Here is a 23,231-nt window from a genome sequence, read left to right as displayed (position 1 = left end):
GTTTTCGACTGTTAAAGTAACGAATAACTTTCAGGCATTATAGGGATACAAGCACGCGGAAAGATATTCGACAAAAAGCATGAAGAAACTTGAAGTATTTTCTCTGTAGATTTTTTCTTCCCTCAAATTGAAGCAAAAATTTTGCTCGATCCCGTCTCCTCTTCCTCGCTAAAACTGTAAGACACAGTTCCACAAGAAAGAGACAGAATTTTGCAAGAAAAGCACGTCAATTTAAATGTGCGGAATACTAAATTAAATTTCGGATTCGAAAGAAAGAAACTTGCCGAACTGGAGGATATGCGAATTCTACAGTCAATTGTGTATTCCGACCGTAAAGCAGACAAAACTAACGTTATCGAATATCGTAGGTATCAAAGCTTACATACGTACTATGAGATAGCGGCTTTTTGTCGCAAGCTCTGCTACACGTAACGTACCACATATACGTATACTCAAAGAACTTGAAAGTAAAGTTTTTGAGGAGCATCGGTGGTGGAGAGTCTGAGGTGACCTATATACGTATACTGTTTCCTACGGCACTTTGTCAATAAAAGTTGCAAACTATACAAGTTGATGGAGTGTTTTTCTTTTTTCATCCATCTTAAATTCCAACCAGGGTTCGATCCGCGGCGGAACGACTGGGGGAGGCGCGCGGCATCGCTCACTCTTAAAGGCAAACAGTGAAAGATACGACAGAAGTCGAGTTCGACAAACAAGCTAACTTCAATATGACTCAACGCAAATCTCGCGACGGTCCTCGATTTTACAAGAGAATTTATATTCAATATGACGCGTGTAAAAAAATTCTACCTTTTTATAAAGTTCTGACCTCTGGGACGGCGTCGTCGCGTTGATAACCTTATACATATGTATGCGTCATCGTATTCCACCTGACAAGAGTCCCTTTGAACTTTTCGTTTCTGGGGAAAATGAGTTTAGAAACCGACTGTGAGCAAAAAGTAAAGTCAAGAATTGATCAAAACTTATGTGCTTGACATTCGTTTGCCAGAAATAACCTTCATTTTAAAAGTACCGACAAGACGAGTATCAGACCTCCGGATCGCGGATCTTGCTGAAACTTCTAGGGGTGTTTCATCGCCCTGAAATATGCAGCTTCTGATGCGTAGTTTTATCCATTGGCCCGTTCTTCGTGCCGGTTAAAATTTATTGAATTAACAGTTTAATAAGTAGAATGCCTTACTAAACGAAACGTATTGTATATTTTAGTCTTAAATATTAATATTCATTATTTTCTGTTGGAGTTTCGATAGCAGGTTCTTATGGATTGAAGTGTAAACGGATATGTTATTATTATTTCAGAGCCATGGTAGAGTACAGACTGCAAATTCTTGATAATCTAATGAATGCTAAATCGAGCAACAAAAGATCCAATGGATGGAACTACACATGAGAAGCTCCATATTTAAGGCCAAAGAAATACCTCTAGAAGTTTCAGTAAAATCTGTGATCCGAAGTTTTGATACTCTCCTTCTGAGCGGAATTCTAGAAACCAGTTAGTATCTCTCTTATTGAACTGCCACGTGAAAAATTGGACTAAGCAATCCGCGCAGAAAGAAGAGCTATTAAACATGGTACAAATTTTCAAAGGCTGCACTTATGGAAGAATTCCTCGGAAGTAACCAAGGCGAAAGTTCAAGACGTGAGCGAAGATCAAAGTCTGACGGCTAAGTGAAAAGATTTTAATACCGATATTCGAGTTCATTGCAATTTGCCTCAACGCCTCGGCAGCCGTTCCACTTTTAGAGAAGATGAAACTCTTCCGCTGGAGTGATATTTACACCCTACCATGTGCATTAAGTTGTAACGCGAGTAGCTCTGACGAGCTTTGAATTCGCTTGGAAAATTCAGGAACTAGTTAGTTTTTTATTTAATTTCATTTTTCTACGAAAAGTGTATTCTTCCTTGAAAAATTGTATCATTCTTTTTTTTCCCAATGCCACACTTGATCAACGATCGACAATACGTATTTTTAAACACTCGCTCTAACCGCAGTGAAACCCTGCACAAATACAACGTCGATTAACCATTTCCCATTTACTCTCAAGGGGCAAAGTAAACATTTCAAAATTGAGCGGAATATTTATTCGCATGCGATGAACGAAGACTAACAACGATCCAAATTTCCCGCATGATATTATGCTTGGGATACGTTTGCAGTAATGTCGCATGGTTCTAGGCGTGCTCCAATCCTCTCCTGCAAACATATCCATATAAACACATCGCAGTTCGAGAATATATTATATCCCGGTAATATTGTAATTGAAAAATCACGAGATTTGTAGATCAGTCGGGAGCTTGCACTAATAAACCTCTAGAGTCCAAAGTCTAGACGGAAATTGGAAGGCTGGATCCTTGGATTCCAATAAACTTTGTTAAGCTAACGTGGATCAAGGGCTCTCAACTTTAACTGTTCTGATTAAATGATCGAGACCCTCTGCTTAAAATTTATAGTATCCTTCCTCATCCACCCGACGTCCGTCCAGCAACTTCAAGGTGCCAGTTCAACGCGCATAACTTTTACGACGTGTCGATTACCATTCTTTCGCAGGTTCTTAGCGGAGTTCTTACCTCTCTGCCAGTGCCTAACGTCAATTTTTCCTCTTGCACGCCGTCGCTTCGCGATAATAGTTCACTCCTTCGTGATATTATATTATCGCTATCTGTCATCGGATTGATAGAATATCAAGGTTTTTCAACCGAAAAATGAAGCGAGAAGGTCAGCCGTACGGTTCGGTGAAAAGTAGACTACCATCGACTCAATGTCCATGCAAATTCCTTTCGCGTCACGCGTTCGTCCATGCGAAGTTGTTTGAAGTCTCACGTGTGGCTGGGGGAGGAAAAAAAGTAACACGTGTACGCTCCGGTAGAGCGATCGACCCCTGAGCCCTTTGTCTTTATCCACCTCAAGATGAGCTTTCCGTCCATGAAACAGCATCCAAAAAAAATGCTTCGATCGAAAAGCACCGTGATAAAAAGATCGAAGCAACGTTCACGCGACGCGAGGTGAAGCACGTCGCAAATTAGCAAAGTAACCGGAATGCCAGCTAATGTCACCAGCGCCAAAGCGATCGCTACACTGAGTTGATCACAAGCACGGAGTCTGCATTTGGCTGCAAGTCAGATTGGAGCACCCGAGGTTTCGCCCTGTGGCAGTTTGCGGGTGCGTGAAAACAGTCGGAATAGCTGATGGGAGCGAGCCCCTTTGATTAAATTTACCGTCAAATCCACGCGGAAGAGACTCTTCAACAAACTGCCGCTTCCGCCGCGTTGTACTCACAAACAGACTGGCTAGGTAAGTCGCTTGTAAACATTGGCTTTGAAGTTGAAGATTTTGTTGCTTCCAAACTTTAACCAGGACTAAATGGCGCGAAATTCAGTTCACTCAGAATCAAGAATCAGACTTCACGAGGTCGAATGTCGGGCACGTTTGTACAATATAAGTATGAAAATTTCTCTGCCACTGGATGATGTCAGGAGCCAATGTCAAGGTGGTTCCAAAATGTGATTCGCGTGAGACCGAAGTAAGCCATAAGCCAATGTTACCGTGTTTAAGGGGTGAGCACAAGTGAAAATTAACGCTGACAACGTCGAGTTCAAAGCGATACAGACACAGAGGGTGAATATTATGCGTGAGCCGCAGGCAGACTAACTCGATAGGGTGGCACCGATGACGTTAGAGTAATTGTCTTGAAAAGGTGGCCTTGTAATGATCGCACTCTAGGCTACTCCGCACTGCTATAGCTTAACAGGATTGAATGCTACGTGACAGATTTTCGAGAGTAAGCTATATAGCTTTTTGAAAACCTTTTCTTGCATATCCACACGCATTCAAGTCCTTACTCCACACGTCAGAAGTGGTTGAAATTATTGAATCTCGAACATGTGGGAGAGTATCGAAGTGAAGAGAACCAGCGATCATTTTCGATGTGAAACCAACGTCTTGTGAACACAGCAAGGGGTGAAGGAATTAGTGATGTAACAAACGTTTCTGAAATCGAAAGTCTGGTTGCGTACAGTACGTCTGAAGATAGGTTCGAACAGATAACAAGATGATGTTATTTCTTCTATTTACGAGAACTTTGTCAAAATACCAGCGACTTCATAGTTCCGAAGACCACAGGTTGGGCGGAGACTCGCTTCTCCCTATGCGGTATACGATCCTGTCCGATTGAATTTAACATGGCTTGATTAGGCACGAGCCTCGACGGCCGCATCGCATTGCCTGTAAGACCGATGATTAAACAAGTTTCGATCGACGATCAATGTTAAGCCGTCATGACACAATTATGAGGGAGTGTATTAACGGGCGAAGCCCCGGAGGCTCGGGGAATGTACCTGATGGTGTGCAATCGGCTTACCGTTAAAACGCCCGGCCGCTTCACCGTCTAGAAATCCATGTACAACCTACCTATGCCCGTAATTAATCTTCCCGTCTATAGGCGTCTCGACGTAAACGGATGATCCTCCACGGCGCGATGGTGGAGATTTAGTGGGCAACTTACTTCCCCGAACAAAGATCGAAAATGCGACGCAACAGATTCCGCTATGAAGGATGGTAGGCCTGCACCTCCAAGTTCAGGCAACGGTCTCGCGAACGCGTAATTCGTGAAGGCAGCTTTGGAGCAACCGATGAAGCAATTCCATGTACATTCTCATCCAATGATCCGCGAATGGTTGCGAACTCACAGTGATTTTAGAGTGTACCTTCAGCCTGGGCTCTTAAGAGAAGACCTTACCCGCTGTCAATCCAGATGGAATCCAGATTGACAAACGAAACAAAAATTTACAGAGCACGATGAAATTCTTGCCGTGATATACGTCTGAGGTGAGAAGGTACATTTCAGGTAAACTTTCATCCCCACGAGACGAATACGCCGTTGGTGGTCGGGTGAACTATGACGTTTGAAAGCGGGCTGTCCGACGGCGTGTCTAACTTCTGCTTCAAGGCTCCTCACCGTTCGAAGATGTCTGTTGCCCGGTGTTTACCGGCGTGCTGAAACATCCCCGGCGCATTAAATCATCTGCCAAGCTTTCGGGGAAATCTGGTAAAATTCACAGGTGATTGATTAATCCGAGCTGATTTCGTTAGCTGTAACGACGGTGAGAAAATCGAGAAATTAATTCTCGAATCTTTCCAAGTCTCGACTCGAGACGTCTCGCTATTTTTCTCTTTTTTGTTCTTTGCCTCGCTTTTCATTGCTACTCTTTCCCACGGAGCGCAACTGTTTCTTACCTATCGCATCACACGGCGAGTATACGTACGCACTGTGTGTATGTACCTTGGTCGTTGTAGCCGACGTGATGAGCGGGAATATTGCCTGTAATAAGTGTACCTCGCACAGCGACACCGACGCGACGGTGGGACCAAATCATCATAACCCAGGCGGACAATTGCGATTACCAGGCGCCATAACGACGCCGGGGCAATTTCCAGGACTTTCCATCACCGAAAAATATTTTCTCGTACTCAGGAGAACATTTCACCCCTATAACCAGCCCTCCAGCCTCTCCACTTTCGTGCACGAGTGTGGTAACCAGACGGTAGGAGTGAAATAAACGGATCGTTCGTTCCTCTCTGTTACTCTTCTATTTTCCTTTTTCATCTGCGTTTTCATTTGTCGACAAGTGCCCGAATGACCCTCGAAACTACTCTTCTGAACAAAATTTCAAAGGTCAAAAGAGTTTCTTTACAAAATATCGTCGGATCGATGCCCAGAACTTTTCAAATTCAAACCAAGCCGTTCTGTACTTGCGAATTAAGTTGATCCTGTCTTGATTCTGTTTACTTCGAGGCTCGTAGAGTACCAAACATGAGACTGTATGCCACGAAGGATGTGTGAATTGGGTGTGCAAAATGAAGTTTCGTCCCTGCCGCGTCTCTCGGTAATAAACACGGCTTAAAATTCAATGAAGACTGTTTTCGCCACGCGTCCTCTCCGGTGATTCATCTTCTCCTTCATCCCTCCAGCGATTCGCCGTGCCTCGCATGTGATGAGGAGGGACGATGCAAAAGACTTGGAGATATATAATGAGAGGTGGAGGTGAAAATGGAGGTGGAAGAGGAACAGGAAGAGAACGGAACGGAAAAAGGGGGTGGAAAGGGAAAAGGGAGAGAGAGAGAGAGAGAGAGAGAGAGAGAGAGAGAGGAGAGATCCTTCGGTATTAAATCAGGAGTGATAGGCGCACCCTCGTCCCTCCGAGTCTCCAAGGGGCGGATACCCGCTATCTCTGCAAAGAGATTTCGCTAAAATATACACCTAGACTTGCCGCTGGGAATTGGATGACTACTTTGCCTCTCTGCGAGTGTCGCTTTTAATTAAGTTTTTATACGGCATCGAATGTCAATAGAAAATAAGATTGAGAAGCGGGAGAAAGAAACTGCGAAATTAGAACAGTTGAAATTCAATACTCATGCGAAATGTGCAACACGGGGAAAAATTTTAACCGTCGCTTGCTTTTGGCAAGTCGAAAAGGTTTTATTAAGCGCAGAGTTTTTATTAAGTGAAGAGCGTTGCGGTAGATAATTCTCAAAGCAGTAAACGATAATTTTATAAGTCGAGTAAATTTTTTTTTTGTTTTGTCCCGCTCGAGTTTGTCGCGCACTTAAACATGAAATTAAGTGAACTTAAAACGAGGCGTTGAATACTCGAAGCTATTTGCGAACAACTTTCGATCCTGACAAAGGCGCAGACGCGTCAATTAAACCGAGTAACAAAGTTCCGGACCTCCTGCATTATACGCGCATCGTTTTTCACTCGGAAGGGACGAAAAGTGAAACAGGAGACCGAATGGAACTATCGACATTTCGCGTGAAGACGGTGCAGAGGAGGACCGAGTAGGTATCACAACCCTCGTAATGAATATGAGACGAGCAGTCTGAAGGCTGTCGAAGGAAACGTCTGCGCGTGGCGCACGACACGTGAACGATGTAGGGCAAGCGGCGAGGGTTCAACTGAATTTAACGGCGTTAACTTGAATCAAGCAATTTCGCCTCCATTCGAAGTTTTAATCGAATTATGGAAATGTAATTTTATTCACTGAATGGGGTGTGAACGGAGTTTCGGACCCCGCGCAACACCAAACAAATAATCCTCGGTGCGGATCTGGGTGCGAGATCAACAAATCATATTATTCCACGATCTTTGATCGATAGTAAATAATTTCAGACTCGACGTGCAGAGGTCAATATTAACCCTGTTCAAGCATTTCTCTTACCGGATCTTGAATCATCGAATCGTTTGAGAGTCACGAAAGCGCTAAGCGTGGTAACGAGACGAGTTCCGGAAAAGTATCGCCCCTCGATCTCGGGTGGAATTTAGAGAAACGTATTACGTGTGCCGCGTGTTCATCGTACAATATTGGTGAAGAATCCAAGGTTTATGTTATAAATTATAAGTATACGTATAAAATATAAATGATCATGGAGAAAGAAAGCTGTGAATTAAATACGGCAAAGATTGGCAGGGGAGGATTACCGGTTCGACAATGGAAAAAGCTCGTCCTCTTGTTCGTGTTGAATATTGATAACACAATATGGGAGCTATCTTGGAAGCTTTGACTCGTTCCGACCGAGACTAAATTGAATACGACGATAAGGATTCTCTCTCAAAGTTCAGAGAAATTATTTCAATTTACCCACTAGGCAAGTAAGTCCCAGAGCGATTTGCTCTCTTTGCCCTCTTTCTCTCCGCCTCGTTCCATGGTTTCAATTACCTTCCACCGTTCGCGCCGCTTTATCAGAATAATTCTTTCTTCCAATAACATCAGGCAGTCAAGTACCTACGATAATAATAAGTCGCCAAGTCTGTTCGGTTTCTCAAATTAACGTCGGAGTTTTCACCGCCGAGGAATCGGATCAGTCGACATTCCGACGGTGGAGGAACAAACAAGGAGAAGATCGCAGGATAATTCTGGATACGGGAAAGCGGCCTCGAGCTTTGGGCCGCCTGCAGGGAATTTTCCATCTCGTTAAGCCTGTCCGCCGCATTAACGTGCCGACGGTTTACAATCCTGAAAAGCTGCGGCCATCAGAATATACAGATAATAAATGCCGTTGTTTCCAACCGGTTCTATCTACCCCATATTTCGCTGTCTCCCGGCTTTCTCTCTCATTCTCTTTTCGCGGATACTTTCAAGCGATGTTCAAGTCTCAAGCCATTAACGTGGCACCCGCATTTCACAAAGTTATCGTCAAGCCTCGGCCGACATTTCGGCACCCTATTAAACGGATCACCGGTGATTCCGTAGCTATCAAATTCGCTCATCAGTCGGAATGCTCATAATGTTGAACAGTTCAAACTTGATAAAAATTTTCCATCAGAGCCTGTACGGCGAATTTGGTACGGTCTCAAAATTCCCGTACAAAGTATTTTGGAATATTTTTGCCGGAGCAAAGTCACTGAAAAATTCAATGATTTTTTATCACAAGGGACTAAGCCCAAGCTCACTGCATTTGCGGTTACCTGGTACACGTATAACGACGCTGGGCTGTTGCCTCTTAGCGTAATTAATTAATGCCGCAGCTTTAATTAAGTAAAAAGTCCATTAACGAGTGTTGCAGCAAGCTGAATGTGAGCGAAAACTCTCGGTAGGACCGATTTTTTTTTATACGTGATTCTTTTTGCCAATTAGTTTACTTTTTTTAGGTCAATTTTATCGCGTAATTTTTACACTCGCCGGCAAAAAGTATCTCTTCGCATTAACAGATATGGGCGATTCTCCCAAAATAATCATTTTTCACGTACAAATAAGACTTTTCTCTGTTATCATCACTTTGAGTTTCTGCCCCCCCTCCCCATCAAGTTACTTAATGAGCACACGGAGGAAAAAATCTTACAATTAGTTGTGATTACTATGTACATTCCTAAAATTATTACCACTTTTTCCGATCCAACCGAAAAATATAATTCCGCGTACAAAATTAAAATCACTTTCGTAGCTGTAACCATAAAATCTAGCGTGACGTGTTACTATTATTTTTGATTATAATAACTCGTAATAGGTATATTTTCGTATAAGAATTTCCATTTTTTGATGTTGGCGCAAGAATAACTTGATGTTAAAGTGTTACAAAGACTAAAAAAAAAAAATTAAGCAAAGTAAAGAAAAAAATCTGATATTGCATCGGATAGAAAGTTTAGTATTAAATATTAAATAATTTCCCTTGTATTCTTCCCGCATTTTCCTATAATTCCAAGAATATTTAAACAGATATTGCAACGATACCCTGCATTTCATTAAAATGTTCAACTACGTAACTACCCACGAGTGAAATTTTTTTAAATACAGGAAACATTCCCTCCCGCCTTAGCGGTTGCAGACGAAGCATATTTTGCCCCCTCACATCGTATACCGGCAAAGAATTAATTGGAGCAAACTCTGCGCGTTAAGCGGACTAACGACGGTGAATTTTCCTTTTTCTATATTTCGTCGAAAATTACTGAGAGACAAGGAGACGCGCAAGCCCCCCGTGAAAATAAGCGTTGTTGTGGATCGCGGGGTTGTTAATCGAGCGAATAAAATCGGCAGGAGGAATCCCGAAAGTGTTGGTAAGCGATAGCTCGGCAGGCCGCGACGGTTTAACCCAAGACTCGATAAAGCCAGGATTCCCCGGTAACGTTTCGGCACGTAACCGCTTGAAACTTGTATTAAGCGTCAGAGACGACGAAGATTTGTGACTCTGGTATGGGTGGCTTAGACTTTCCGGGCTCCCATATCGCCGCAGAGTGTCGCCACATTCCTACGTACACGCCAAGGGAGTTCGCCGAGAGCTTGTTGCCCGAGTTCTCGAGCTTTTCTTCAATTATTTTTTCCCGCCCCCACGCCGCGTCTGGTTTCTCACGCCAAAAGGGTGAGGGCCCAAGAGAAAATAGAATCGGCGCACGTGCGGGCTGCATAAATTTTCAGCTTTAATTCAAGCGTTTTTACAACTCAAGGAAAGGAAGACATGAAAGATTTTTTCAACGATTCAACTTTTAAACTCGTATAAAACGAAGAAAAGCGGGGAAATCGTTCGCGGCGACGCCAGGTTCCGTGCTTCTGAAACTCGTTTAAACTTATATTGAGCTTCGAATACTGTCGATGATGGCACGGAAATGAATCATTGTTTACCGTTCTTTCCACTTCAACGCTTTCCTTGTATAATTGTCGTAACGGGCGACTGGAAATCGACAATTCAACAATTCACAATCAGACGCAGGTGGAACTGTTTATACCTGTTTATACTTTATTAACGCTAGTAGAGGATATAAATTACGCTGCGCTATAACGCTGCAGTGAAATTCAAAGCAGCTAAGTGAAACAGTTTGATGAGAAAACAGCTTGAACGGAAAACGTGAGGCGACGTATTATATAAAAAACCGAAACTACGCAATCGTGTGAAACGGTGAATAACAATAAGTTTATGGCTATCCGAGGGGGAATTTTGACTCGCACTTTGCTGTCTGATTCTTGTTAATCTCAATTGCTGAGAACACACGTTGACACTTAATTTCCTGCAATGTGTTATTGATATCGTTCATCAGAAACAAGGGCCGGCATCGAATCCGGCAGGAGCGGACACCCCTCGCCTGAAATAATCCGGAAATTTGCTATCTGAGGCACCTCTCATAGCCTTAACAGGCACTTTTTCCTAGTTTTCTCCTACAACTTCCACGTTACCGGCATCCGACAAACATTGAAACACACATAGTGGCGATTATTTGGTTAGTCGAACCTCTCCGTTAAACATGGGTCAAACCTTCCGCACACATCGGGAGTTGTCGGGAGTTGCGCCGGCAAATAGGCAACTGAAGTTACATCCGATACACTCACGGCGTGTTACCTTTCACTGAAAACTTCTGTTACGGTTACTGTAAAATCAATAAAAAAAATAAAACACGGTTAACCAATAGATTTCAAACGTATACGTTCACATGGGGCATCTGTCGTACCGTATTTCAATAGGTAAATTTTCGATGAAATAGTTAAATGAAATCTGTTGTGACAAGAAAACGGAAGGAGACCGGTACTTTGCACACTTATCGTAACAACTAAAAGTTTTCCACAATATACTCATAAATAAATATGAGATGAATAAATGCAAGTATATTGCTACTTTTTTCCCTGCATTCGCTTCACGAGCACTTGTTTACAACTTTTTTTTTAAATAACTACCTAGGTTGAATAATGAAACACGGCCAGTCGAACATCCGGTGGTAAAACGATCCTTAAAGTTTCGTCTCTATGTTTCGGCTTCTTTTTTCCTTTTTTTTTTTTTTTGAGCGATTTCGACCGTTAAGGCTATAACGAAATAAAGAGCACAGACACGGGATATAAAATCCGCTTCCAACGGCGCAGGGTCGTTACAACGTAAAAATGTAGCTCCGTACGGAGTTAAGCCCGCAATGTGCAAAGTTACGGGATATTTTCTTCTTAGTTGGCGATATAAGGTGGAGGCGACCATGAGACATGGCGAGGGGCGAGAAACCGATGGTGAAACTTGCAGCCCCGATTTGGTTAAATCTAACTACGCAAAACCTCCTCCATTCTCGTTACAAAATTCAAACTACCGTTAATCATTAAACTTTTACAACTCGACCGGATGCCTCGGATGTGCAACGATGACTAAATCACCTGCCCAACAATTTACAGCTAATGCGCGACAAGGAAGACAAAAATATGGAAACCTGAATCCAAAGTTTTTTTGCAGGAATGCGCTTCTTTGCCGGAACATGAAGTGCACACCAGCTGCAATTTGGCTGGCTACAGATTTGAAGGGATGCTCGAAGTGAAAATGAAAATGAAAATGAAGTCGGCGAGATATCGTTAAATAGATAACTCTTGCAACGATAACGCAACCGCGATAAAGACGGGCCTGCCAAAATATCTTGAAAATTTTGCAACGGTCTTCGGGTCAAATGGGTTACTCGACAAAGGCACCGTTAGGGGATGACGCCCTTCATTTGCATGCGCCGTACTTGGACCGCGGATACTCGTGTAGCAACGGCGAATTACCCAACCGAGGTAGGTGTGTACAGGGCATTCGACTTGCAGTCCACTTGACCAAAACCGCGACTCTCTCAAAACAGGTTTAAACTTTGCGAAATGGTTTTGTCAGTTGATAAGAGCGACTTTCGACTTTCTGGTCACGTTTATTCGATGACGTTGAGACGGTTACAGAGAATCAAGTGTAACTCGAAAACTAAATGGATCACTGAAACAAAGTCATGGACCGAAAAGTTTTGGTTTCAATTGGAATTCGACGTTACATTATGCAAAAAATTTAGAAGCAACCGGAGGTTGATAAGACAACTCAAACCAATCCTTAGATAAAAAAAATCCTTAGTCTTGATAAATTGAAAATATTGTTCTAGAGTCAAGATTCGCAATATATTCTTCTCGTACCTGTGTAATAGTACATTATGTGACAAGGGAATAATCGACTTTTATTCCCGTGTTACATATAGGACTTTACTCTCGACTTAACTCTGGTCACATTATTAACTTGATCATTCAATTTTTTGCAAACTAAAATTGTTGTGAAAATCCGTCACAAACTACTTCGCATATTATTCACCAGTTGCACAAGTGAGCCGGTAATAATTTTCAGAACACGCTCCCTCATCTCTGTATGGGAAAAAATACTTATTCCAACTATTGCATAAAACCGAATTGCAGGCAGTGAAATTTTGCCTTCACTCAAAGCTTGTGACACGAATAGAAGATGCGTTTGTAGTAAACCTGTCGTAAAACGATTGTCATGATCCTGGAAGGTGTGTAAACATTGCGAGATTGTATATTCAACACGGATACAGGAATCGAGTCGAAACTTTACCGAAGCTGCATTCGTACCGGTTTTTGCGATCAATTTCCGGTTTCCTGAACCGCTCGACGAAGACGTCGCTTTAGCTGCAGCTACGTTGCATGCGACGCAAATTGTAGGTATATATAGGTATGGATACGTACGTATACGAAGAGATATAAAAAGGCGAACGATGCAAGCGGAGAGTCACGTGGTACCTGGAGATGCAATCAGGCAATGAATAAATCTCTCGACGAGAAGAAATATAATAAAAGCTTCTCGGAGGGTAGGAACTGCAGCGCAGCGCAGGAATATTGCGTAATTCTTCGCCACGGTCTCCTTCGTCCGTTTATTACTTCCTTGATAAAAGAATAAAGAACAAACCAAGAATATGGCATCTAGGTACAAGGGGTCCCGAGAAAACGACGGAATTCAATTAGCCGTTACAGGAATATCATCGGATAAAATTAGCCCCCGTCCCTCGAGCCCCGCTGCAGCAGCCTCTCAGACATTATCATCAACGAGTTTTCATCTATAGCCCCGAAAAGCCGAGGGCTTAAGCTCCCGGAAGAGCTTTCAAAATGAGGGAACATCAACGGCTGAGATACGGAAATCAGTATTAAGCTGCACCTGTCGGATTGGAATGTGTGCAAAACTCGCGATCGTTAATCCACGGTCCCAATATGACGATGTTGAACAACGATAATTATAATTGCAGCTTTGCCGCAGGGTTTGATTCGGCCATTATCCCTTCGCGTCGATCGGTGCGTGAAACTCAAGCTTGACAAAGCAAATTCGTTCTGCTTTGCAAACTGAAAGTATTTTACCGCTACTGGTAGAAATTTCTTTATCGGATTATTTACCTTTACTAAAATTGCTAATACCGCAGCTTGCGTTACTCGAATTTCCTCAGATTCATTTCTACGAAGTAGTTATCGATGTTATCTGATTCGGGTTTACCATCATTGGCGTAAACGATGCTGCTCGAGGTTGTTCAAACAGCTTTTATCCTCTTTATCTAAACTTTGATTCAGACGGTCCAGCTGATTTATTCTTGGTACTTTTTTCTCACCAACGTAAAAAAATTTCACCAATGGCGGGACGAAATGAGAAACGAAAGAAAATTAAAGAACGAGGAAAAATTAGATCGAATTAATCGTAGGCCTGAATCGTAGCTTGAAACAACGCTCGGAAGCATCGCTCAATCTGTTCGGAGTTTGATGCGAGGTGAAAGCCGATAATTTATATTTTATAGATCGGCAAATGTACTTTCCCACCGGGGTTGAGCTGTACTTGCGCGTAGGTATGTACGGGTAACAATTGTGTTTCACGCACGAGTTTCGGCTCCGCGGATGCAGAAATTATTTAGTGTCAGGAGTTCTACCGACGCTGCGCCCCGGCCGCAGAGCATCCGAGGAGCGACATCGAAGGCGGGCTTGATGAGAATCGGTCCCGGAAACTGAGGCCACTGATTAATCGGCTCTTGAATTAATCGGTACTCCAGATTTGGCCTCCAGACGTCGCTTAGCGGCGACTCGCACACCTTGTCTGATGATTTTACGAGGAATAGACGTTCGAACGAGTTGTACTCGTGAATATTGCAGATGAAAGAGGGTTATTTTTCATTCCGAAAGGCCGAAAATCAATTTCGGATGCAATTTTTTAACCATTTTTACATCAATGACCACAAGGTTTATACACTGAGAAAAATTTCATTTGTTACAGGGACTAGAAAAATTCAGTAAAACAGGTATCGTTGAAAATGCTGTCAGAATATCGTTGGAATGACGAAAAACGAGGTACGCGTTACCATTTTGCGCTATTGTCGATTCTTTTTTGGTAATTCCAACGCTAAATCAGTTTCTGAGGTTAACTCTACTTTTTTAGTTAAATAAGGCTTTAATATCAATTTATTGTCGCGCAAGCATTAAATTTTCGCAACAGTTACAAGAAAATATAGTAACAGTGATCGTAATGAGAAAGAATAGTAACGGATACTAGATTTTCCGGTAACAGGTAGAAAACTAATTTTCATTTTGTACCTGGAACTGTATTTTTCGATTGTAATAAAAAATGAAAATGGTTAAGGATGAGCGGTAACCAGAACTAAAAATTTCTCTCGGTGATAAAGGGATGATTTTATGGGGATTACATATTCGTTAGAGTTGTAGTTACCGTCTGAAAGGGTTATTTTTCATTCTGGAATGACAAAAACGGATTTTATATTCAATCTTTCAAATATTCTTTACGTCGACGTTCCCAAGAACTTAGCAATTATACTACGACTGGACTGGGTACCTATTTGAATAACTTTCTTCAGCCGCGATGCCAGCTGCACTCTACTCACGGCTATTCATTGTGTAAAATATAAAGTGAATGCCACTTTTTTTTCGTTATAATTACACAGCGCGGCGTACATCAGCAGCAAAAAGAAAGAGATGATCATTAGCGAATCACCGCCACAACTCGTTATCCGCATGCGCCTTATTTATATGATCTGTGGTAGTCGTCACAATTCAATATCATTCACAATACAAATTATAATCATCGTGTAACCAGGATACGAAATTCGATACAACAAGCTACGAAGCAAATAATATAATGCGATAGGTACCGATATAACGAACAACGAGGAATAATAGCAGCAAAATATTTTTATCATATTTGACGGTACTTCCAGTAATCGAAGTCGTTGTAAAGTGATGGATATTATCGAAACAAGAATTAGTTTCGCGGTTTGTTTCAGTTCGATAAGGGCCCAACGCTAATTTATTGTAACAGCAGCATCATATTATCGCAATATTTACAAGAAATTATAGTACAAGTGACCAAGGTAAAAAAAAAAACAGTATTAAATGCCAGTGTTTCTCATTATCGCTACGGAACTAATTTATAAACGGAACTAGCCGATCATAAATATGGTATCGATCGTGAATATATCCAAGGCGATATTTGTGCAATAATAAAAATGCATTTAAGTATTCCACAATTTAGCCACGCGTAAATTGTCTATTACGCAGAGAAATGATTGATTTGATGCAATAATTCATTAATGTAAATGTTATTTAATCATGAAAACTAAATTTAAGAATTAAATTTTCCCTCTTCTGTATAACCAGCAACAGTACTGCCTCAAACTACGCCATGGTTCCAGCGAAGACCCATGTTAGATTAGAAGTTGTATTTTTTTCAAATACACGGTACCGCGTTGTCACGTTACAAGTAAAAACTTGACATGAAAAGTAAAACGTGAATATATTAACAATGCAGTATTGTTAAGTATAACGAGATAATACAAATACGCATCGTATATCTGCTACGAGTTGATAAAGACGACATAATATGTCGGTTGATTGTTGATACTGCTTGCACAATTAGCATTTATGTAAGTGCCAGTGTCACTTATATAAGAGTGTCAAGTGTACCATAAATATAGCAAAATCAACACTATATGCTTGTAGCGATGTCCTAAGGGCGCTATGCCAGTCTCATTGCTATCGTCTTTTCTATCGGCGGCAGTTAAGTATAATAATTTGCGTGATTGCAGAACAAATTCTGTATGGACAATAAATAAAACTTCTACGGCAACGATAAGGCGACACGCATTGCGAATATTCCAATTGTAGCGAGCGGATGTATTCGATGAAAATTCAGCCTGTGCTGCAGTGAATTTTCAATTTGGAGTGTAAATTTTACGATAAAACGTGATGAATGATTATATAATTCTGTTATTGACGACATGGTTCGCCGTAGTTTTCGTGAAAGTGGCTAAATGGCTTTACGAGTATTACAGATTTGCCAATACCGTCAATAAAATTCCGGGACCAAAGGCTCATCCTATAGTGGGGAACGCGCTGACGATTATAAAGGTCGACCGCAAAGGTGAGCTCAAATACAGCCGTCGTTGTTAGAAAAATGAACACTGTTTTGTCGCTCTGGAATTGCGGCGTCAAAGGAACAAAATATTTTTTGTTTGAATTTTTTTGGACCACGGGTTCGATTTTTACTGCTCGATAAAGATAAACACGATAATCGTTCGAAAACATGATAAACCTAATTTTCAAATAATAAGCCCCAGTTGACTGGCTTCAAAGTTTTCTCAGGAATTCTTTGTTAGAAAACGAAAGTTTTGAGACCAAGACGAAAGTGGGCAAGCTTTTGGTTTAGAACCTACAGGTGAAACAAGTAATTAAAAAGTGAGAAAAAACGTATAAAATATAGATTAGTATTTCCCAAATTTGTATATAATTTCATTTTTCTCGTTTCTTAATTACTTGTGTATTCGCCTACAACTCTGAAAGCAAAAGCTTGTCCACTTTTATCTCGGTCTCAAAATTTTCGTTTTTAACAAAGCATTTATGAGAAAAATTTGACGCCAATCGATTAGAGCTACGCATTCGAAGATTGGGTTGTTATGTTTTAGGGAGCAGTAAAAATCAAACCCGTGGTTCAAAAAATGTTAAACTCAGTGAAAGACGATTTTTTCGTACACTCTACACGATACTTAAAGATGAATAAAATCGCCGATTAGTAACGGCCAGACGTAGGTCGGTTTGGAGTGGAATGCCTCAAGAAGAGAATACCACGTCCAACGCAAAACGAGTGTTTTGTAATCAGTACTTTTCACTGAGAATTAGAGTAGACGTACCATTTTTAGCCTCTCAAGTACTCTGTGCGGCCATCAATCGTACCATTGGTAGCTAATCCACTGCATATAAAAAAAAATGCCTGACCACAAATAGTGCAAAAGTGGATATGTATAAGTAATCGACTTCGTAAGATTTTATTTTCAAACTATTGAGTAGATACAACTGAAACGCTTTACACGATTGGCCACAAACGGCGCATCTACCCTACACTACGCAAATAACGCTTACAGATCGCTTGAAATGGTTCCGTGACCTGTGCGAACGGTATCAGATGGATGGATTATTCCGCATTTGGCTTGGAACTAAAGCAAACGTTCATTTTATTTCGCCAGAAACTGTCAGCGTAAGTAATACCTCACTCTCATGATTCAGTCGTCCCGTTGTCCGACACAGCAAAGTAACGATGTTTTGCGATTTTGTTATTCTCTGTGTAAATTAGGTGATTTTGCGCAGCAAGACGCTCATTACGAAATCAGACATTTATAGTTTCGTTCAACCGTGGCTGGGTACAGGACTGATAACTTCTACAGGTCGGTGAAATCGCTTCATTACAGGCAATAAGTAGTACAATTCCGGTATCAATTTTTCACAGATTTGATATTGTTCAGTGATGATGGTTCACAATAATGCACGGTTTTTATATTCCTTACGCAGGGGAAACGTGGCATCAGCATAGAAAATTGATTACCCCAACCTTTCATTACAATATATTGGAGGAATATTCAGTGGTAATGTTTGAGAAGACGGAAGTTTTGAAAAAATGTATCGAGACAGAGCTAAAGACGAATCCAGAAGAACCGATCGATATTCATGCTTTTTCATTAAAATGTACACTGGATATAATCTGTGGTGAGATACTATACTACACGCTCCGTGTGCAGGTAAAATATGCGAAACGAATATAAAGTCGTAAAATGACACTTGCGAGATTGGACTTTGATGCGGTAATCTATATTCGTTCAATTTATAAACAACAGTTGATCTATCTATTTCACTGTGCGACAGCCTCCTCGCTCCTCTTTCTTTCACTCGCAATTTTTCATTCACTAGAAATTTCGTCTTAAAGTAGATGAATTATTTCTAATTCTCTTGTCAACTCCAGAAGCAGCAATGGGGGTCAACATCAATGCTCAAATGGACGAAAATTTGGAATATGCAACAGCCTTAAATCGGTATGAATTTCAAGCAGAAATACATTGCATCGTAATGGATATGGGAAATCTTAATTACGTAGAGTAGCGTACAAAATATTGTTGAAAAAACCAGTGTCAAGTCGACTACACATACCGGAACAATATCAAAACAGATACGGACTCACAACTTGTTACAAGCCTTAGTCGCGCTTGGTACAAAATCAAAGTGGAACAAAGAGATCGACTTTTTGAGGGTGAAAAACTTGCGCTCGGCCAGTAGAAGAAATTGAGTAGTGGATCTATACCCATACAAATGCATCCTACGTATTTTACCAAAGTCTGTTTCATTCGTAGAATCAGCACCGAAGCTGTAGAACGGACATTCCGACCTTGGCTACATAATGACTGGTTCTACTATCAGACTCAGCGTGGAAAAAAATTCAAGCATTTTGTAGAAACAGCGCACAAGTTTACAAAGAAGGTAAGAATGAAACAACAATCGCTTCATTCGTTTACGAAACTTACGTACTGACCTTACTTTTTCTGCATTTGTAGGTAATAAGTGAAAGGAAGGCGGCCCAGAAAATCCGTCAGCAAAATAACCCCGATGAAAACTACAAGTTCGGTGAGGAGGATCTGAAACATTTTATGTTACACGTTTCAAACGATTAATCGAAATAAATAACGCTTTCGTTTACACAGAGAAACCAAAATCACAGGCATTTTTAGACCACTTGTTAGACGCGTGCGAACGTGAAAAGATGCCACTCACCGACGACGAGTTGCGACAAGAAGTTGACACGTTTTTATTCGCAGTGAGTATGACCAACGACGATGAACTTTACTTTTGCTAACTCGAGTGGAATCGCGTTCCACGTGAAATCCCGCTTGAAATGATATCGAATCGTCGAATGGTCAGTCTCATCGATAAAAGAATGGAATGACATGGAATTGAAATTATCTCTAGGGTCACGATACGTCGGCTGCGACTATAAGTTGGGCGCTTTTCTGCATCGGCAATAATCCGGAAGTCCAAGAAAAAATCCACGAGGAGCATTTGCGCATATTTGGGGACTCGAAGGAACCAGCGACGATTCAACAAATCAACGAACTCAGATACCTTGAAAGGGTGATAAAGGAAACACTGAGACTATTTCCCGCTGTGCCATCGGTGAGTCGAACCATAACCGAAGACACGGAAATAGGTGGGTCAATTGGCTGATGACGCCTCGACGATTACAAGTATTTACCACGACAAGTGTTTGTACTACACGTGACGATTTTTTTCCATAAAATCTTATCGAGCAGCTGGATACAAAGTGCTTAAGGGTATCTACGCTCGCGTTCTGATACACTACGTTCACCGGCATCCGAACCATTGGCCAAATCCGGATAAATTCGATCCGGACAGATTTTTACCGGAGAATTCTCAAGGGCGACATCCGTACGCGTATATACCCTTCAGTGCCGGACTCAGAAACTGTATTGGACAAAAATTCGCCATTTTGGAGGAGAAGATCGTCTTAACAGCAGTATTGAGAGAATGGAGGGTCAAGAGCGCTGTGAAATATGAGGAGATCAAGTGTCACAGTGAATTCATACTCAGGCCACAGGACGGAATCAAGATCTACTTTATCCGCAAGTAGTAGGGATGAATTTCACAACGAATCTCCACAAACTGCAGTTGTTCGTAAAAATAAATAATGCATCTGGGAAAACGTGTTATTCATTTTCGTATCAAAATTTTCGAAAATACGTACCAACTGTTACACGTATAATTCCACGCTTGGTACTTTGACGAAACTAATTGGATTCGTCATATTTAAAAAATACCAAATTCATATCGCGTTAGTAAGTGGAGCGAATCGCCAAAAATCCGTGACTGAAAACTAAAGTCTCCGTTCAACAATAGCCTTTGCGCGTCGATTACAGTCCCGGATTTCAATAGACGAAAAAGATTCATCCAGAAATTCGAGAACCCGAACCTAGACACAAACGTTCCCGTAACTTTCGACATAGAATGCAGCCCGAAATACGGCCGTTGCCTGTGTAAAACAAATAAAACCAGAGCCGGTAAGCCGATAGAAGCAATTTCTCTGAGCCGGGGTCAACGACCCGCCCATCTTCAGAGATTCCGCGAGGTTAGGTCTAACCTTTTCCCTCCGTGATTCTCAGCCTCCACCTAATACCAAAGCAACATGGAATAAGCGTCACAATGTTTTTCAACATCTCGTATATTTATTTTTACAACGTATAACGGCGCGCAATTTATTCGTAAAAATATTATTCGGCTACACCGGATGAGATGAAAGCTGTAAAAATATAACAAATTCAAACATTGCTGGTCACTTTATTTGGCCAGCGGTCTAGATTTAACTCACATAATATCAGCTAGATATATATTTGTATACATGTATATAAGTGGTTCGCTTAATGCGAGTGAAAGCCCCATGACCTGTATAACCCGCAGAGCAACGTGCACAATAATTTTTTTCTCTCTATTTTAGTGTACCATACATAACTTTCTGGTTAAATGCTTTTTCCAATTTCATATCCAGGCGCAATTTCCGCGAATGCTGTTATTGATTTCAAATGGCTATGGAACGGGTCGAGAGTTACATCGGGACCGGAGTCACCCCTGGTTATTATTAAAGCTTTTCATGCCACGTAAAAATTCGACTAATTACTTTTATTCCCCCTGTTTTTCCACAGCTTTCTTTTCATTTATATTTCGTTCGTTTCTCTTTCACGTTTCATCGAATAACTCCGAGTTTAACGGAACGAAAAATGATATTGAATTTCAAATGATTGCACGAAGCAGACAAATTCACGCGTGAATTACCAAGCGCCATTTCTGCATTCATTTGTCATGCGTAAAAATATGAATAATGCAAAATTATGATAGTATAACATGTAAAATTGTGTTTATACGTCAGCCAAAGACGGAAAAAATAAAATAAAAAAATGATACCGTAAAGGTCCTTTGGAGGGGACGAGCCGAGTGGAAAATTACATGGAAAAAGAGGGTGAAAAAAAAAAAACTCAGGCCGCTGTAACGCGACTAGGAAAATTGCGGGCAGCGGAACAATTTCAAATGAAAATGCAAGCGGGGCTCGTTATAACGTAATTAAGCCAGCTACCTTGGAAAAAAAATACGTCAAAACAAGTTGATGAAAATAGGTATACACGGAAAAAAAATGTAACGTAGGATTTTACATTTGTCGTGGTGAATATATGGACAGCACTTTTTTACAGTCAAATCTACATCAATTGTTGTATATCTATCTAATTGCAAGTATATTGTAACTCTCAGTATTGGTTTTGTAACTCTTATTATCGGATTTTCTTTTCTTTTCTTTTTGCCATCCATATAGTCACAACAGAAGATGTAAAATCTACAATGTTTTTCTTTCCGTGCAGTGTCGTTCACAATTTCGTCAGTGCCTTTTGTAATCCGAGGAAACGGTTCAACGGTGGACGAAATGTCAGTGTAACGTTAAAATTATGACCCGACGGTTCCGTAATTAAAACAACCCCTGTAACCTCAGCTTGATTAAGGTCGTAACCACCCTTCCAAATATGCTAGACAACGTTCAGGGCCAAACGACGAATCGCCGAACCCAAAGGCGAAGGGACAGCTCTGCGAAAGCCGAAAAGGACGGCATAGAACGGAGCCCTGAATTCTCAGGAATTTGCAATATCGGTCCCAGACGCGTTACATAAGGGAGAAATTTGATCGCTGTGTTCTATTGCAAATTTCGCTATCCGACAGCGTTTATTCGCGAAAAATTCGGTCATTCTATGATAGGAAGAATTTTAAAATCTACTTTCGAATGAAGAAAGTTTAGATACCGAAGACGAAAAAGAATTCGTTGAATTTACCAAGTATGGCGATCAAATACCGCGAAATAAGTGTTTTTTTTAATTGAAACAAATTTGATGAATGAAAACTCACTTGGTAACGTGAATTATTTTTCTGATCACTTTTTTGTCGGATCAAATAAGATTTTCTTGAATCAAACAAACATTTCACTTGCCATACTTGGTGAATTTAACAAATCCGCTTTCTCTGCGCGTTTGATGAATTTAAAAGTATAAAATTATTGGACCGGTATTTATTGAATTAATAAATTATTACTGCTCTTCGATCAAATTTTATTACGAACGATGAGAAGTATGAAAATATCGACGAATCTAATAATAAACGAACACGTCGAACGAAAGTGCATCGACCTCGATCTAACTTGAAAATAAATTGAACTCAAAATGTTCGTAGGTGCGGTACAAAGATACTTACGTACGTCGACGGTGCGTAACGCAGCAGTCTATTTCCGATTTACACGGAATCAATTTCCGGACAATGTAAGTGCGCAACCCTCGCCGATACAGTGGCAAAATTTTCGAAGCACTGCGTACGATACCAATATACGGTATATTGGAATGCGGTTCGATTCTACAGGACAAATGTTGTACAAAATATGTTCTACAAGCTCGTTTCTACGGAAATGTTTTTTTACGGAACATTTTCTCGTGCGAAGGAACTCGAGATTCACTTCAGAAATGATCCCGCATAAATTATTCTACAAAAAAATTATTCTACAGAATATTTTAGCGATCAAATATTTTTCTGTAGTTGAACAATTGGAT

General features: G+C 41.0%; 1 protein-coding gene and 1 long non-coding RNA gene across 2 annotated transcripts in view; one reads left to right on the top strand and one right to left on the bottom strand.

Annotated features, from left to right (window-relative positions):
• Positions 1 to 23,231, bottom strand: part of LOC124294927 — an 80,270-nt gene that overhangs the window by 51,884 nt on the left and 5,155 nt on the right. The gene's annotated exons all lie outside the window — the stretch shown is intronic.
• LOC107223260 (cytochrome P450 4C1) lies at positions 16,263 to 20,302 on the top strand. The gene is made up of 10 exons (XM_015662884.2): positions 16,263 to 16,684; positions 17,682 to 17,794; positions 17,891 to 17,981; positions 18,106 to 18,300; positions 18,554 to 18,623; positions 18,939 to 19,065; positions 19,140 to 19,209; positions 19,287 to 19,399; positions 19,552 to 19,789; positions 19,893 to 20,302. The coding sequence occupies exons 1-10, from the start codon at positions 16,510 to 16,512 to the stop codon at positions 20,228 to 20,230; spliced, it is 1,530 nt and encodes a 509-aa protein (XP_015518370.1). The 5' UTR covers positions 16,263 to 16,509; the 3' UTR covers positions 20,231 to 20,302.

Source organism: Neodiprion lecontei, chromosome 6 (genome assembly GCF_021901455.1).
Source record: "Neodiprion lecontei isolate iyNeoLeco1 chromosome 6, iyNeoLeco1.1, whole genome shotgun sequence".
Lineage (NCBI taxonomy): Eukaryota > Metazoa > Arthropoda > Insecta > Hymenoptera > Diprionidae > Neodiprion > Neodiprion lecontei.
Note: the sequence above shows the minus strand (reverse complement) of the source record. Positions and strands in the feature narration are given on the sequence as shown.

Bases quoted from the DNA above. Each gene is read 5' to 3' on its own strand.
- LOC107223260 (XM_015662884.2), top strand. From the start codon at position 16,510: ATGAATGATTATATAATTCTGTTATTGACGACATGGTTCGCCGTAGTT. The intron at 17,982-18,105 runs GTCGGTGAAATC...TTCCTTACGCAG, and splicing joins AGGACTGATAACTTCTACAG to GGGAAACGTGGCATCAGCAT. The intron at 18,301-18,553 runs GTGAGATACTAT...TGTCAACTCCAG, and splicing joins TACACTGGATATAATCTGTG to AAGCAGCAATGGGGGTCAAC.